Source organism: Hemitrygon akajei, unplaced genomic scaffold (genome assembly GCF_048418815.1).
Source record: "Hemitrygon akajei unplaced genomic scaffold, sHemAka1.3 Scf000116, whole genome shotgun sequence".
Lineage (NCBI taxonomy): Eukaryota > Metazoa > Chordata > Chondrichthyes > Myliobatiformes > Dasyatidae > Hemitrygon > Hemitrygon akajei.
Genome location: NW_027332002.1, coordinates 1,934,161 through 1,951,152, shown reverse-complemented (window position 1 = coordinate 1,951,152; position 16,992 = coordinate 1,934,161). Strand labels below are relative to the sequence as shown.

The 16,992-nt window shown below is 45.8% G+C and overlaps 2 protein-coding genes across 2 annotated transcripts; one reads left to right on the top strand and one right to left on the bottom strand.

Annotated features, from left to right (window-relative positions):
- The first annotated feature begins 1,209 nt into the window (after positions 1-1,209).
- Positions 1,210-13,062, top strand: LOC140723518 (uncharacterized). The gene is made up of 2 exons (XM_073038083.1): positions 1,210-1,246; positions 6,657-13,062. The coding sequence occupies exon 2, from the start codon at positions 7,062-7,064 to the stop codon at positions 9,090-9,092; it is 2,031 nt and encodes a 676-aa protein (XP_072894184.1). The 5' UTR covers positions 1,210-1,246; positions 6,657-7,061; the 3' UTR covers positions 9,093-13,062.
- A 2,351-nt stretch (positions 13,063-15,413) lies between these two features.
- On the bottom strand, positions 15,414-16,310 carry LOC140723514 (probable G-protein coupled receptor 139). The gene has a single exon (XM_073038080.1). The coding sequence runs from the start codon at positions 16,308-16,310 to the stop codon at positions 15,414-15,416; it is 897 nt and encodes a 298-aa protein (XP_072894181.1).
- Between the last annotated feature and the right edge of the window lie 682 nt (positions 16,311-16,992).

Genomic DNA, 16,992 nt, shown 5'->3' with positions numbered 1-16,992 from the left:
GAAAAGTGGATTGACTGCAGGGTCGGTAAAGGATATTCGCCTCCTGGATCGGGGAGAAGGGGGTCGAGATTACCGTCTGCGGGCCGAAGATATCCCTTTCCCATCGGTGAGTATTGAGAGCGATCCCCGAGTCGGGGACATCCGATGTTGGCCGTCAGCCCCAACTGAGAGCCAATTACTCATTTAGTACTCAATTAATTACTCAGTTACTCATCTGGGCTCGTCAAGCAAATGCTGTCGACTTCACTGAATCTGCATTGAACGATCCAAACCAGGAGCCCAGGCTGTCTATTTCCGCAGAACTGAAATGGGAGTCCCGCCAACAGGTCACGTGAGGCTGTGCGCCGCAGATCTGCCCCGCCCCCCGCTTTGTGACACACGATCACGTAGGGTATTGCTATCAAGGTTTTGCAAGAATAATCTCAGGAATGATCGGCTTTATGTATGAGGAGCATTTGATGGTTCTGGACCTGTGCTCAATGGAGTTCAGACGGGGGTGAAAGGGGAGGGGGTGGTTAAGTAAACCTACCGAATGCTGAAAAGCCTGGATACAGTGGACATGGAGAGGATGTTTCCATTAGACAGAGAGTCTGTGATCTGACGGGCACAGTCTCAGAATAAAGATGCTTCCCTTTAAAACTGAGATGAGAAAAACTTTTTGGCCAAAAGCTGTCTGATCTGTGGAATTTGTTGCTGCAGAGGTTGGTTTGAGGCTGCCATTTGGGTATATTTATGACATATTAATAAATTCATGATTGTTAGGTAGTTTCGGGTTACAAGAGGAAGACAGGATATGATGTTGCGATAAAAATCAGCCATGCATGAATGGTGGGGCAGACCAGATGGATCGAATCACTTAATTCTGTTCCGGTGTCTTATGTTTTACCATGACTGAATCGTGGCTCCTTCTTAATCCATATCATTTTGTGACGTGTGAGGGACAATAAAAGATTGTTCACTGAGATCATTATATTTGCTTTCAATCTTTAAATTTCAGTGAGCTTTGTTCTTAGTAACATTATGCAGAAATGTTTGGTTACCTTTTATTGTTAATATGCTTCATTATCTTTCAAGTTAAAGTTGGACTTGCGGTGAGAGATTCATTGGAAGAAAAACCCCAACTGGAAGCAAACCACGACTGAAGACCAGGGAACAGCAACAAGTGAACCGGCCTGAGGATTGAGAGCATCATGGAGAGAACCCATTTGACTTGGAGATTCCAGTGATTCAGTCAGGAAAAAGTTTGGTGAGTTTCAGTTAAAGGGCAGCCCAGCCTTTAAAAACCGCTCCCTTTCCCTCACAGTGTTTGCTCAGTTCCAGATCTTGCATCTACTGAAGTAGCTTTTGGTCACTTCTGAGTGGGAAGAGGGAAAGAGAGCGCGGTGGTTATACTGAGAATCTTTCCAAAAAAAGTAATTGTTTGAATGCTGCAAACTCTCCTCCCCGTATCCTATACTTACTCAACCATATTACTGACATAGATGACAAGTAGCAATGGGCATAGCCCCAGGGAACGTCACTAAGCACAAGACTCGTCCCAAGAAACAGGCTCTCACCATTACCCTCTGCTTCCTCCCAATCATCTGCTTGCAGACTCTGAGGCTCTGTAACAAACTCAATGTTAACAGGAAGATTAGACAGTAATTAAGATGAAGAAAGAATTGTTGCCTCCTGAAAGGACACGCAAGCTGATCTGTCTGATCCAGTGGACCTGATCCTCCCTCGTTGACAAACTTAATTTTACCCCCTCCCTGGGTAATTTACATTACCTCACCTTTCTTACCATTCACGCCCACACCAACACATAGACAGGTCCCCTTTACTCACATCCAGCCTCCCAGCTTGGGGAACCACAAACAGTCTGATCTCGCAATCCCAACTCAGGCCCAAACCTAAAACCAGGTATGCAAGACTGGAGATCCCGGAGCCTCCAGCTGTCTGGTCCAGTCCCGACCCTTTCCCACTGCAACCGGCCCCCGATTTACACAAACCTGAGATCAACCCCTTCCCCACCGCCACCTGAACAGGAGAAAACACCAGCATCAGCTGGGGTTGACATTGTACGGCGATTTGCAGTAGGTCCCTGTCTGCCGTAAAACTCCCAGCGTGGAACTGTAATTCCATGGTGGATTTGTTCGGTGACTTGTGAACATACATGATTAACAACAATGCAACTGTGGACTGAATAAATAGTTAGTCTCACAATTCAAATCAAACACACCATCTCCTGCCCTTTCTCGCTCACCCCAGTTACTTCCTCCATCTTCCTCACCACTCACTCCTCACAGTCCCTCTTCATCATAGGCCCTATACTCCAGCCCCCCCTCTTGCTCCCTCTTTCCCTCACTGTCTCGTCTCCTCCCTCACCCTTCCTTATCATTGCCCCTGTCAATCACCCTTGCTTCCTCACCATCTCACTTCCTCCCCTTTCCTCTACTCTATCCCTTTCGTTACACCCTTACTCGACCAGTGTCGTACTCTCTTTCACCCCTTTCCTCGCTCCCCCCTTCTCTTTCACCCCTGTATCAACAAATCGTACTCCTCTCTCCTGTTTCTTCATCTCCTTACTCTCTCATGCCCTCTCTCTTCATTTCTCTCACACTCCTCTCCCCTTCAGTCCTCTCTGTTTCTCTTACTCTTCCATTCTCTCTCCCATCCACAATCCCTGTCCCTACCCCCATCATCCACTACCTCACCCTCAATCTCAGTCACCCTCTGTCTTACCCTCTCCATCTCCCCCTGCCTCGCACACCCTCTCTCCTCCCTCTAACTCTTCTCTCTCACTGACTTACCTCTGCCTCTCTGTAACCTCCTCCATTCTCCAATTCCAACTCTCTCCCTATGTCCCACCCTCTTCTCCTCACTCTCCCAAACACTCTTCCTTCTAGCTCCCATATCCCACACTGTCTTCCCCTCTCTCTCACCCTCTAAATTTACCACTCTCACCTCATGCATTAGTCTTCTTCACCTCATTTCCCTTCCCGAGGGGAAACAGAAAAAGGAGAGAAGTGGGAAACTACTAGAGGCTGGAGAAATCGATGCAAATGCCGTCAGGTTGGAGCCACCCACACGGGATGTGAGGTGTTGCTTCTTCAGCCTGATGTTGGTAGTACAAATGACCGTGGACCAGCATGTCTGATTGGAAATCAGAAATAAAATTAAAAAGGTTGGCCAAGGAGAGAGTCTCCCTGTTGTAGATGGAACCAAAATCCTCGACAAAATGACTCGCGATATATGTCTGGCCTCAGTGGTGTTAAAGAGGTGTGTGTGTGTGTGTGTGTGTGTGTGTGTGTGTGTGTGTGTGTGTGTGTGTGTGTGTGTGTGTGTGTGTGTGTGTGTGTGTGTGTGTGTGTGTGTGTGTGTGTGTGTGTGTGTGTGTGTGTGTGTAGAGAGGGTGGGGAATGAGTCCAGGTGCACAACACTTTATATACTGTATGCGTCTCCGCTTGAACACCACCCTCACCTCCACAATCGGATTTTCCGTTGCTTTAGCGGTAACAAAAACGGCAGAGATGAAAGGAAAATAGGTGGTGTTAGTATTCAGCCACTACAGTGCTCAGTGAGGACAAACTGGAGGAATCATCAAGGGAGACATTATGGGTAGAACGGAGAAATATGGAAGGTATGACCATGTTTGTGGGACTATAGAACAGACACCGAACACTCAGAGGGATCCAGAGGAACAAATTGACACAGAAGTCGCAGACTGTTGGAAGAAACATGAGGCTGTTATTATATTAGGATATTAGTCCACATCCAGTACAGTTGAAAACGGTCTCTTCCATGTAGATCCCACAATGTTACCTGTCACACACCTGTCACCCGTTACCTGTCAAAAAGGGTGGGCCCCGGAGAGCTTCTGGCTAATGAGGGAATGGGGACCGATGGATCTCTCAGACAGAGTTGAGCTCCAGCTATCTGATTGCAAGGATTGGGAACTCGGAGGAAAGGGGACAAAATCATTTACATCACCAGTTGAGAAAATCACCTTTGTTCATCCACCAATCACAAACAAGAGAAAATCTGCTGAAGCTGGAAATCTAAGTAATCACACAAAATTCTGGAGGAATTCAACATTAGTGGACTTTTCCATAGATGCTCGCTGGCCTGCAGAATTCTTCCAGCATTTTGAGTGTGTTGCTTGTTCAACCTCCTCATGTTCTGAACTTTCTACCTGTGAGAACATGTTTGAACCCATTCTCTCTGGGTGCATAATGATATCAAAACTTTTGCCCTGAGCAACAAGTAGCTTTCACATCACAAATGTGCCGGACTCCAATGAGATAGACTACTGCCCTTCCCTTTATATACATTGGCATTGCCATCACTGAGTTCACCACCGTCAGGTGGAAGGTTCAGGGGAAATATTTATGTCCAATACAGAAATTGTGTTACCTGTGTTACGTACCCCGTAACTAGGTGTCAGACCAGCAGAGAGAGAAGAATCTGTTGGAGTCTGGTGGTACTATTTTCAAAAGTGTTTATTCGTAAAATAAGCAAAACAATACCAATAATGCAAATTTAGATATAACACAGGTTGGCAATAATAAAACTAAAAGTGTGGGAATAATAATTAGCAATAATAAACAAGCTCTATCAATGTCTAGGGGTAAAAGAATTGTCATAGAAAAGTATAAAGTTCAGTTCAGTTCATGCGTGCTGAGGAAGGTATAGTTGTTGTGTGGTAATCGTTGGAGGGAGAGAGAGAGAGTGAGAGATTGAGCAGCTGCAGTCAGCAAACCTTCCTGTTGCTTTTTGATTCCGTTGCACCATTGTGGTCATTCGGCTATTGACCCCACCGTCCTTCAGCTAGACCGTTCTTCTGTGGTGGACTTGTCACTCTGGCATGAGTGGACACACACACTAAACCCCACCAGCCCTGCTGTCACACTGGGAGTTTTATTGACCGATCTCCTGATTCGGTCTCCAAAATCCCCATCTTCCTTGTGGGTTCACAACCCTCAGTCAGTGTCCACTGGTGTGTCAGAAGGGTGTCTCTCCAGACCTGTCTTTTATCCCTACTAACGGGGTCTCAGCTATCCATCAACTCTGAATGACTGTGTCCATCAAATCAGGCCACTCCTGCAGTCTTCTGAGGAATGTTAACGAGCAAAGTAAAGTCCTTGTAGTGAAAGTAAATAATCCAGGAAGAGTCAAAATACAATAAATCAACAGTCTGTCTCTTCCCATCTTATCTGTACCAAATGTCCGTGCCTGTGTTTTGTCTCTCTCTACCATCAGCAGCATAGCAACAGTAATAGTCCATGGTTCTCGGAGGGGGGGGGTGGTGGTTAACTCTGCACCCCATTGTGCATTAGGTCTGTTCATCACTCATAACGCCCCCATCCTTCCAGGAATTTTCACCAAGGTGAAAGTTAACTAATAAAACATATTACAGAATTACAGAGTTTAACAAAATACAGAAGTTGTCTTAACTACAAAAATAATATAGATACACGTTCAAATTAACATCTGGAAATACAATCAGCAATTACATTGTCACTCCCCTTTACATGTTGTAGTTTAGTATCGAATTCCTGGCACCAACTCGTAACTCCTCAGTATAGCCCTTTTTACTTCCTCCTAATCCTTAGACTCATCCATAGACAATGCCGAATACACTTGCTGAGCCTTTTACGCACCTGTCTTTGTAAATGTCCTGAATAGCGGACATCTACAGATGTGCTGGGCTGTCCGAGCCACTCTCTGCTGAGTCCTGCGATTGAGGGAAATACACTTTCCATGACAGGCAGTGATGCGCCCAGTCAGGATGCTCTCAGTTGTGTTCCTGTAGAAAGTTCTTAGGATTTGGGGCCCCATACCAAACTTCTTCAACCATCTGAGGTGAAAGAGGTTCTACTCTGCTCTTTTCACCACACAGCCAGTAAGTACAGACCATGTGAGTCCACAATGATGTGTATGCCGAGGAACTTAAAGCTGTTTATCTTCTCAACTCCAGATCCATTGATGTTAATAGGGGTTAGCCTGTCTCTATTCCTTCTGTAATCCACAATCAGCTCCTTTGTTTCTGTGACATTGCGGAAGTGGTTGTTTTCTTCACACCAATCAGATGTTGTTCAGACTTCAGACAAAGTCAGCAAACAAAAGGTTGTGCATGGTGCGGCGAATGTGCTGACCTGCATATATCTAATGCAAGAAGCACCGTAGGAAAGTCAGATGAGCTCACTGCATTGAATTATGACATTGTTACCATTACTGGGAGTTGGTTGCACCCATCAGTCTGAGGGATTGAAAGGAACAAATTTACAGAGAGATCACAGACTATGCCTAGAAACAAAGATTGATATAGGAAGTGATTTTAACTTTACTTACATTGACTGGGACTTCCATACTGTAAAAGGACAAGATGGGGTAGAGTTTTTCAAATGTGCTCTCAATCAGTAGAATTCCCAAAGTAGAAGTGTGCAGCAAGCTACTAGGAAATGATCCAGGGCTGGTGACAGAAATTAGAGATACAAGGTACCCTTCCATTCCAGATACCAGCCCTGTGCCCAGTTCGAAGATGATTTCTCTCTGCAACTTAGGTTGACTCTCACTGTAACAGTGTGATGTCAGATCACACCTTGGTGATCAAAGTGATCTCATCTGAAATATTGTCCTTCACCCATTGATGGATGTTGTAAATCTTTTTACAGGTTAAAAACGACAAGGGATTTCTCTTCAGGAATCACGGACACAACACACCAGTTTTTCTGTCTGTCCAGATATTTAAGAATTGGAGCAAGGGATTCACTCAATCATTCTTCCTACTCAGACTGTGGGGAGGGATTCACTTGATCATCTGATCGACCAGCACACCCATCATTTTACTCATGGGGGAGGCCATTCACCTGCCCAGACTATTGGAATGGATTCACTCCATCATCTCAACTGAAGGTACATCAGCAAGTTCACACTTGGCAAGGCCATTCACCTGTTCTCGGAGTGAGAAGGGATTCAGTCAGTCTTCCTAACTGTAGATGCACCAGTCAGTTCACACTGGGCAGAGGCTGGTCGTCTGCTGAATTTGTGGGGAATGAATCACTCGGTCATCTGACCTAATGGCACACCAGCGAGTTCACACTGGGGAGCGGCTGTTCACCTGCTCAGACTGTGGGAAGGGATTCATTTGCTCATCCAAACTGAAGCTACATCAGCGAGTTCACACCAGGGAGAGGCCATTCACCTGCTCAGACTGTAGGAAGAGATTCACTAAGTCATCCCACCTACAGAGACACCAGCAAGTTCACACTAGGGAGAGGCTGTTCACCTGCCCTGTCTGTGAGAAGAGATTCACCAACTCATCCCACCTACTGAGTCACCAGCGAGTTCACACTGGGGAGAAGCCGTTCACCTGCTCAGACTGCGGAAAGGGATTCACTTTCTCATCTAAACTGAAAGTACATCAGAGAGTTCACACCGGAGAGAGGTCATTCACCTGCTCAGACTGTGGAAAGGGATTCACACGGCTATTCCACCTACAGAGACACCAGCGAGTTCACACTGGAGAGAGGCCATTCACCTGCTCAGACTGCGGGAAAGGATTCACTGAGTCACCTGACCTACTGGCACACCAGCGAATTCACACTGGAGAGAGGCCGTTCACCTGCTCAGACTGTGGGAAGGGATTCACTAAGTCATCCGACCTACAGAGACACCAGCGAGTTCACACCGGGGAGAAACCGTTTACCTGCTCAGACTGTGGGAAGACATTCAGTCGGTCATCTGATCTACGGGTACATAACCGAGTTCACACTGGGGAGAAGCCATTCACTTGTTCAGAATGCGGGAAGCGATTCACTCGGTCATCCGACCTACTGATACACAAGCGAATTCACACTGGGGAGAGTCCATTCACCTGCTCAGACTGCGGGAAGGGATTCACTAAGTCATCCGACCTACTGAGTCACCAGCGAGTTCACACTGGGGAGAGGCCATTCACCTGCTCAGACTGCGGGAAAGGATTCACTTGGTCCTCAGAACTACTGGTACATCAGAGAGTTCACACTGGGGAGAGGCCATTCAGCTGTTTAGTCTGTGGGAAGGGATTTACTTGCTCATCTAAGCTGAAGGTACATCAGCGAGTTCACACCGGAGAAAGGCCGTTCAGCTGCTCAGACTGCGGAAAGGGATTCACTTGCTCATCACAACTGAAGGTACATCAGCGAGTTCACACTGGAGAGAGGCCGTTCACCTGCTTGGAATGCGGAAAGGGATTCAAACAGTTATTCCCCCTACAGAGACACCAGCGAATTCACACTGGAGAGAGGCCATTCACCTGCTCAGTCTGTGGGAAGGGATTCACTGAGTCACCCGACCTACTGGCACACCAGCGAATTCACACTGGAGAGAGGCCTTTCCTGTGCCCAGACTGTGGGAAGAGATTCACTCAGTCATCCCACCTACAGAGACACCAGCGAGTTCACACTGGGGAGAAGACGTTCACCTGCTCAGACTGTGGGAAGGGATTCACTCAGTCATCTGACCTACAGAGACACCAGCGATTTCACACTGGGGAGAAGCCGTTCACCTGCTCAGACTGTGGGAAGGGATTCACTCAGTTATCTGACCTACGGGTACATAAGCGAGTTCACACTGGGGAGAGGCCATTCTCCTGCTCAGTCTGTGAGAAGAGATTCACTAAGTCACACGACCTACTGACACACCAGCGAATTCATACTGGAGAGAGGCCCTTCCTGTGCTCAGACTGTGGGAAGAGATTCACTCGGTCATCCCACCTACAGAGACACCAACAAATTCACACTGAGGAGAAGCCGTTCACCTGCTCATACTGTGGGAAGGGATTCACTCAGTCATCAAAACTGCTGGTACATAAATCAGTTCACACTGGGGAGAAGCCATTCACCTGCTCGGACTGTGGGAAGGGATTCACTTGCTCATTTAACCTGAAGGTACATCAGAGAGTTCACACTGGGGAGAAGCCGTACATCTGCTCGGACTGCGAGAAGGGATTCACTTGGTCATCTCAGCTGAAGGTACATCAGCAAGTTCACACTGGGCAGAGGCCATTTACCTGCTCAGACATTGGGAAGATTTTCTCTCAGCCATCTCCATCAAATGTGCATCCTTGAGTTCACACTGGGGAGAGACTGTTCACCTGCTGTGAATGTGGGAAGGGATTCACTCAGTTATAGACAATAGACAATAGACAATAGGTGCAGAAGTAGACCATTTGACCCTTCGAGCCTGCACCGCTGTTTTGAGATCATGGCTGATCAATTCCTATCAATACCCGGTTCCTGCCTTGTCCCCATATCCCTTGATTCCCCTATCCATAAGATACCTATCTAGCTCCTTCTTGAAAGCATCCAGGGAACTGGCCTCCACTACCTTCCGAGGCAGTGCATTCCAGACCCCCACAACTCTCTGGGAGAAGACGTTTTTCCTTAACTCTGTCCTAAACGACCTACCCCTTATTCTCAAACCATGCCCTCTGGTACTGGACTCTCCCAGCATCTGGAACATATTTCTTGCCTCTTATCTTGTCCAATCCCTTAATAATCTTATATGTTTCAATCAGACCCCCTGTCAATCTCCTTAATTCCAGCGTGTACAAGCCCAGTCTCTCTAACCTCTCTGCATAAGACAGTCCAGACATCCCAGGAATTAACCTCGTGATCTACGCTGCACTTCCTCTACAGCCAGGATGTCCTTCCTTAACCCTGGAGACCAAAACTGTACACAATACTCCAGGTGTGGACTCACCAGGGCTCTGTACAAATGCAAGAGGATTTCCTTGCTCTTGTACTCAATTCCCTTTGTAATAAAGGCCAACATTCCATTAGCCTTCTTCACTGCCTGCTGCACTTGCTCATTCACCTTCAGTGACTGATGAACAAGGACTCCTAGATCTCTTTGTATTTCTCCCTTACCCAACTCTACACCATTCAGATAATAATCTGCCTTCCTGTTCTTACTCCCAAAGTGGAGAACCTCACACTTATTCACATTAAACGCCATCTGCCAAGTATCTGCCCACTCACCCAGCCTATCCAAGTCACCCTGAATTCTCCTAACATCCTCATCACATGTCACACTGTCACCCAGCTCAGTATCATCAGCAAATTTGCTGATGTTATTTTCTATGCCTTCATCCAAATCGTTAACATAAATGGTAAACAGCTGTGGTCCCAATACCGAGCCCTGTGGCACCCCACTAGTCACCACCTGCCATTCCGAGAAACACCCATTCACCGCTACCCTTTGCTTTCTATCTGCCAACCAGTTTTCTATCCATGTCAATGCCTTCCCCCGGATGCCCTGAGCTTTGATTTTACCCACCAATCTTCTATGTGGGACCTTATCAAATGCCTTCTGAAAATCGAGGTACACTACATCCACTGGATCTCCCCCGTCTAACTTCCTGGTTACATCCTAAAAAACTCCAACAGATTAGTCAAGCATGATTTACCCTTGGTAAATCCACGCTGGCTTGGCCCAATCCTATCACTGCTATCTAGATATGACACTATTTCATCCTTAATAATGGACTCTAGCATCTTTCCCACAACCGATGTCAAGCTGACTGGTCGATAGTTCTCTGTTTTCTCCCCCCCTCCTTTCTTAAAAAGTGGGATAGCATTAGCCATTCTCCAATCCTCAGGAACTGATCCTGAATCTAAGGAACATTGGGAAATGATTACCAATGCATCTGCAATTTCCAGGGCCACCTCCTTTAGTACCCTAGGGTGCAGACCATCTGGACCTGGGGATTTGTCAGCCTTCAGTCCCATCAGTCTTCTCATCACCGTTTCCTTCCGAATGTCAATCTGTTTCATTTCCTCTGTTACCCTATGTCCTTGGCCCATCCATACATCTGGGAGATTGCTTGTGTCTTCTTTAGTGAAAATAGATCTAAAGTACTCATTAAATTCTTCTGCCATTTCTCTGTTTCCCATAACAATTTCACCCAATTCATTCTTCAAGGGCCCATCATTGTTCTTAACTATCTTCTTTCTCTTCACATACCTAAAAAATGCTTTTGCTATCTTCCTTTATATTCCTGGCTAGCTTGCGTTCGTACCTCATTTTTTCTCCCCGTATTGTCTTTTTAGTTAAGTTCTGTTGTTCCTTAAAAACTTCCCAATCATCAGTTATCTAACCTTGAGACACACTAACGGGTTCACACTGAGAAGAAAGTTTCAATAAGCTGCATGCTGGATATTTGTCCATCACCGTTGCTGAATGCAATTTCGACAGTGACTATTGGTGCTGAACTCTGCAATTATTGCTGCTTCTCACCACAACTGGCTCTGCACCCTGGTCACTGGGCACGGGAGGAGTTTTTGTCTGCTGTATATTCACCTTTTTTGGGATTGGGGTTTAATATTCTGGATCGAAGACAAATAAATCAGTTCTATTTTTAACTCTGGCTCCAGTACTTAGTGAAGTTATAACAGTGTACAGTAGAGAGTCAACTCAGGCTGGCTGGACTCTGCCAGTGATTCAGTTCCATAACAGTCCTTTTCAATCCTCCCCTGTTGACCATCTCCCACTCTCCCTCTGGTGATGGATTACAAACAGTCACCACACTGTGGGTGAAGAGGTTCCCCTTGAATTTGCTGCAATCTGAAGAAGTCAATTTGACTGCAGTTCTGTCTGTGATGTTCTTTGCCCATCAAAGCTCTGGGCTGGGGAAGAATGACATTGATAGTTAACCTACTTATTCATGGCTTCTTTCCACACTATGGCTCATTTCCCTTTTTCTAAAGGGTTAACAGAGAAACATAGAAAACCTGCAGCACAATACAGGCCCCTTGGCCCACAAAGTTGTGCCAAACATGCCCCTACCTTAGAAATAAGTGGGGATACACAGAGCCCTCTATTTTCCTAAGCTCCATGTACTGATCCAAGAATCTATTAAAATACACTATTGTATCCACCTCCGCCACTGTTGCTGGCAGCCCATTCCACACATTCTCCACTCTCTAAGTAAAAGAAAAAATAGCCCTGACATCTCCTCTGCACCTACTCCCAAGCAACTTAAACCATAAAACCATAAAACAATTACAGCACGGAAACAGCCCATCTCAGCCCTTCTAGTCTCACATAGTCCCACCGACCAGCACTCAGCCCATAACCTTCCATTCCTTTCCTGTCCATATACCTATCTATTTTTAAAAAATGAAAATATTCAACCTGCCTCTACCACTTCTACTGGAAGCTTGTTCCACACAGCTACCTCTCTCTGAGTAAAGATGTTCCCTCTCGTTATACCCCTAAACATTTTCCTCCTAACTCTCAACACATTTCCTCTTGTTTAAATCTCCCCTACTCTCAATGGAAAAAGCCTATCCACGTCAACTCCATCTATCCCCCTCATAATTTTAAATACCTCTATCAAGACCTCCCTCATCCTTCTACGCTCCAAAGAATAAAGAACTAACTTGTTCAACCTTTCTCTGTAACTTAGGTGCTGAAACCCAGGTAACATTCTCGTAAATCTTCTCTGTACTCTGTCTATTTTGTTGATATCTTTCCTAAAATTCGCTGACAATTCTGTACACAAATACTGCATGAAAACTGTGAGAATAGAATATAGCTTCAAATGAGGAGTATGACGGTGGGGAATGGATGTAGAAGGCGGAGCTGAGGAGAACCACAGAGTGAATACAAGGGACAGAAATGAACTGACGTGAAGACAGGATACAAAAGAAAGGACACAGAGAGAATTTTCCCCAGGTAAGGGGTTAGGAATCGGGATGATTTGGAACTGTGACGGGAAGAATACCCTTCAGCAAATGTAGTGTATGTTTGCAACATTTCAATAGACAATAGACAATAACCATATAACCATATAACAATCACAGCACGGAAACAGGCCATTTCGGCCCTCCTAGTCCGTGCCGAAATCTTAATCTCACCTAGTCCCTCCTACCCGCACTCAGCCCATAACCCTCCACTCATTTCCTGTCCATATACCTATCCAATTTTACCTTAAATGACACAGACCTTAAATAGGTGTCTCCCGAGGTTCTGCGGAGGCTCAGTCTTTGAAATACTTAATAATATTCATTTTTTAAAAATATAAATCGATGAGATTAGATGCGGAAAAAGGAAAAAAAAAACTTCGTGGGAAAATATTAGCCGTGATAATGTCTCATTAAGGAATAGCTTCTGCTTGTATTTCATGTCCATCCGGATTTCCGCGAATTTTCGCAGTGTGATCCCTATTCCACAGTTATTACTCAGGAGACTATGCTCTATTTGCCCCGGTTCATTCTCCTGGAAGGCTGTCAGTTACGTGTCCTTTATCATATGGCTTGGAGAATTTTGGTGGTGAGTTTTTGTCGGGAAGCGGATCTCGCCCAGTTTTCCACTGAGCCAATGCCCAAATATGGAAGGAAAAGGCAGGCTACTGAGCGGACGGGTGTTACTGCGGAATTTTCACCTCAGGTAGCTGAAGGATGGATGTCCGCGGTGGAGGGAGGGCCATGCGGGAATGACTGAAAGAGCACTGAACTCTAGGATCATGGGACTGATTTGGACGGGACTTTGGAGTGATTTCCATACAAGTGCATAAATTATAAACCCAGAGTTCTCGATTAAGCTGTGCCGTTAGTCATGTAAACATCTGTCTTCAATTTATTCCCCAAACTCCGTTTACAGTTTGTGGCTCATAAATGTATTTTTCTCCCGTCTTCACCGATTCCACATCGCTCCCCTTATCACTTCATTTCTTGAATATTGAGATCAGTTCTCTTTATATCGGCGTGGGAATGTCATGGGGGAAAATTCCGGTTAACAAAATTGATGTATATACAGCCCGGAAGGTAGTTCATCTAAGCGAATAATTAGTAGTGGTGTCTTGTGACGGGGACGTCATGTCTCAGAAATATGACTGTGATCTTAAAGGAATAATCTCGGCAATTTAACGAAGCAGGAAGGTAGAGGGAGTTTGGATGCACTTCAGTAATGTTTCTAAGAAGGCTTCCATGGCAGATACAGGGACACCGAGATGAGCTGTCAAACTAGTTACAATATTAGCTCGGTAAATGGATGCAAATGATAGTGTGCGTGTGTCTCTCTCTTCCCGGACGCCAGCAATAAGCGGCGAGTGTAGATTTGCTGTTGGGTCCTTTATTGTTTGCAAAACAGTATGTGAAACAATTTGTGACTTAATGCACTTCGTGAAATAAAATTCTGGGAGGACATACAGACCTTTGTAGGGTCGCTTTTCGTTGTAACCTTGCAATGCTAGGTCATACCTCTCTGAATGCAGTGGGACAAGTGGACAGGACAAGGGGCTCTTTTTATACTCGCATTGTCTAACAAGGCTTTGAGCGATGGTAGATCAAAATTCACCAGATCGTTTCTGGACTGTGGGGAAGGGAATAAACTATAAGGAGAATTTTGATTGATTGATATAGAAAATAAATTGAAGGGTCCTTGTAGAAGTTTATACAATTATGAGGAGGTGTATATTGTGCAGATAGCCAACAACTTTGTCTTTTCCTACGTCAGTAGTAGCTAACACTACAGGCCCATGCATACACCGATCTGAAGACATCCTTTCTTTGCCCAGTGTTGCGGGTGCAATTCTGATTCCCACGGCATGTGAAGGATTTTGTAAGAACTGAGCGATGGTAGATCAAAATTCACCAGATTGTTTCTTGGACTATGGGGAAGGGGATAAACAATAAGGAGAAGTTTGATTCTTCCAAATAGAAAATGAAGTGAAGATTCCTTGTAGAAGTTTTTCAATTAGGAGGAGGTGTATATTGTACAGATAGCCAACAGCTTTGTCTTTTCCTACGTCAGCAGTGGCTGAAACTACAGGCACATGCATACACAGATCTGAAGACATTCTCTTTTCACCCCGTGCGCGTGGTGATGTCTACAGCAGACGTGCTGGATGGAGGTGACAATAAAATAATGGAAAAGTGTCTGGATAGCCCTTGGTTAACGAAGGAAGCGAGGGATTCGGGATGTATTATGGCTCTGGGGATTAACATAATTCGCCATAGTCGACTTGGGGCAGAACCTATGCAATATTGATCCCCCGCTGCAATTTACAAGAAGGTGGCTCTGTCAGAGCGTTGACCGCAGCGAATCTCCACTGCCAGTGTAAAAGTCATTGCGATTGCTCCAGCTTTACCCGAGTTACCCTGCGGCCAGATGAGCCCTGAGTGTCAAAGCAGATGTGAAACGGAGCGAGTGAATGAAATCAACTGAGTGATCGGATACCGATATTGTTGATGACGTCACGCTGTCAAGGGCGCTCCTGCACGGAAATGGAGTTGAGTGTTATTTTATTTCAAGTCAATTTAATAGCGAGACCCATAATATTAAACACATAAAACCCAGATGCACATCGCGACCCAATGGCGGATGCCCGATGCGGAGAATTAGTTGTTAATGAACTTTTGACCTTTAGGAACATGTGCTTTGCTTTAACTGCGTTTATTAATCAATATTAAAAACAAAGTCCAAGGAGATTTTAACACCCGCCGCATTTCTTCTCTAAACTGAGCCTGGGTCGCTGTATAAATGCAGCTGTTCGTGCAGGAACTCAGGTACATGAGCATGTAGCCGGCTTCAGTGGCGACATAGGCAGAGTCGGTGTAATCGCCGTCGTAATGCGCGGTTCCTGTGAGTCGGGTGGTCAGAAAGCTCACAGTGACCGGCAGCCACAACAGAATGAAACTGCCGGACACACTAAAGAGTAAAATGATGGATTTCCGGCGGCTTTCCATCTCCGGATCCTTCTGTGTTTGACTGTTGTGACCGCGCAGTCCGCGGCGCAATTTACTGGCTAATAAAATGCGCCTCACTGTCAGACAGTTAAACAGGGCTATCAGAGAAAAAGGTATTATAACCGTTAAAATACTCTGCAGAAAGGAGAATGTGACTCCCACAGGAGACGTCATGAACCATGAGCTCGGCTGACAGCCCCATTGAATACCGTTAATTACATACACAGGTTTATACTGAAATAGATACGGGACGCTCTGTAAATGCAACAGGACCAGCACGGTTATAATGCCGGCAACAGCTGTCCTCACTGTGCAATATTTCACTTTAAGCTTCTGACAACAGATTGCTACAAACCGATCGCCTGTGAACAGGACAGTGCACCAGACCGAGGTTTGTAGGCTGGTCGACGTGAAGTACAGGACGACCTTACAAGCCGATGTGTAGGACAGGAAGGATGTTGGAAACTGGTACATGACGAAATGATACCCGATTACACAGAACATCATCACCAGGAGATCTGCCATTGCCATGGCAACCATGTAGTGGGATATACATTTGGAAAGGCCGCAATTCCCTCGGAAGAGAACCACCATTGTCAACAGGTTCGCTAGGGAAAGAGATACAAAGTGTGAGTTACAAACAGGGCGAGGAGAAGTGTTTGCGAAGTCCAATGTGAAAATACTATTCCGACAGTGATCGACAAAATATGTTCCAAGCGAGAATATTTTAAAAATATTTCAAGAGACTAAAAACCCCTCATTCAGTTAAATAAAACGGTTTGCAGCCGAACTGCGCATTTGCTCCTGGTTAAGTTGCTGATGCCACGCTCTCGATTTCACCTTGGCGATGTAACCGAAAGGGGCAGCACCTCTGCTCATTCGCCATCACAACCCAGAAACACGGAGATCACCATCTTCTCCCATACCTCCCTTGCGCCCTGCAACCCCCACCCGTGGGATCGTCATTTCAATGGCTCTTACCCTCGAAACCCCATTCAGGCACCAGCTGTCGGGATTGAGAGCCGCTGAACCCAGCGGCTATAGGAGAATCGGCTGATGTGAACTCGACAGGTTCCACTCAACGGAGCTCTCATGATTATTGAGCCAGTACTGCCCCGGACTAAGTGGGGTCGTGTTGTTCTCGGTCACCATGCCCAGGGTGAAACCGATGCACTCGTTCCCTGCGTTTAATCAATGAATGAGCACGGGGCCGTTTGAACAGAAACGGACTTCACTGACTTGTCCATTGTCGTTTGTACACAAACTAACTGAAATT

Bases quoted from the DNA above. Each gene is read 5' to 3' on its own strand.
- LOC140723518 (XM_073038083.1), top strand. From the start codon at position 7,062: ATGGCACACCAGCGAGTTCACACTGGGGAGCGGCTGTTCACCTGCTCA.
- LOC140723514 (XM_073038080.1), bottom strand. From the start codon at position 16,310: ATGGTGGTTCTCTTCCGAGGGAATTGCGGCCTTTCCAAATGTATATCC.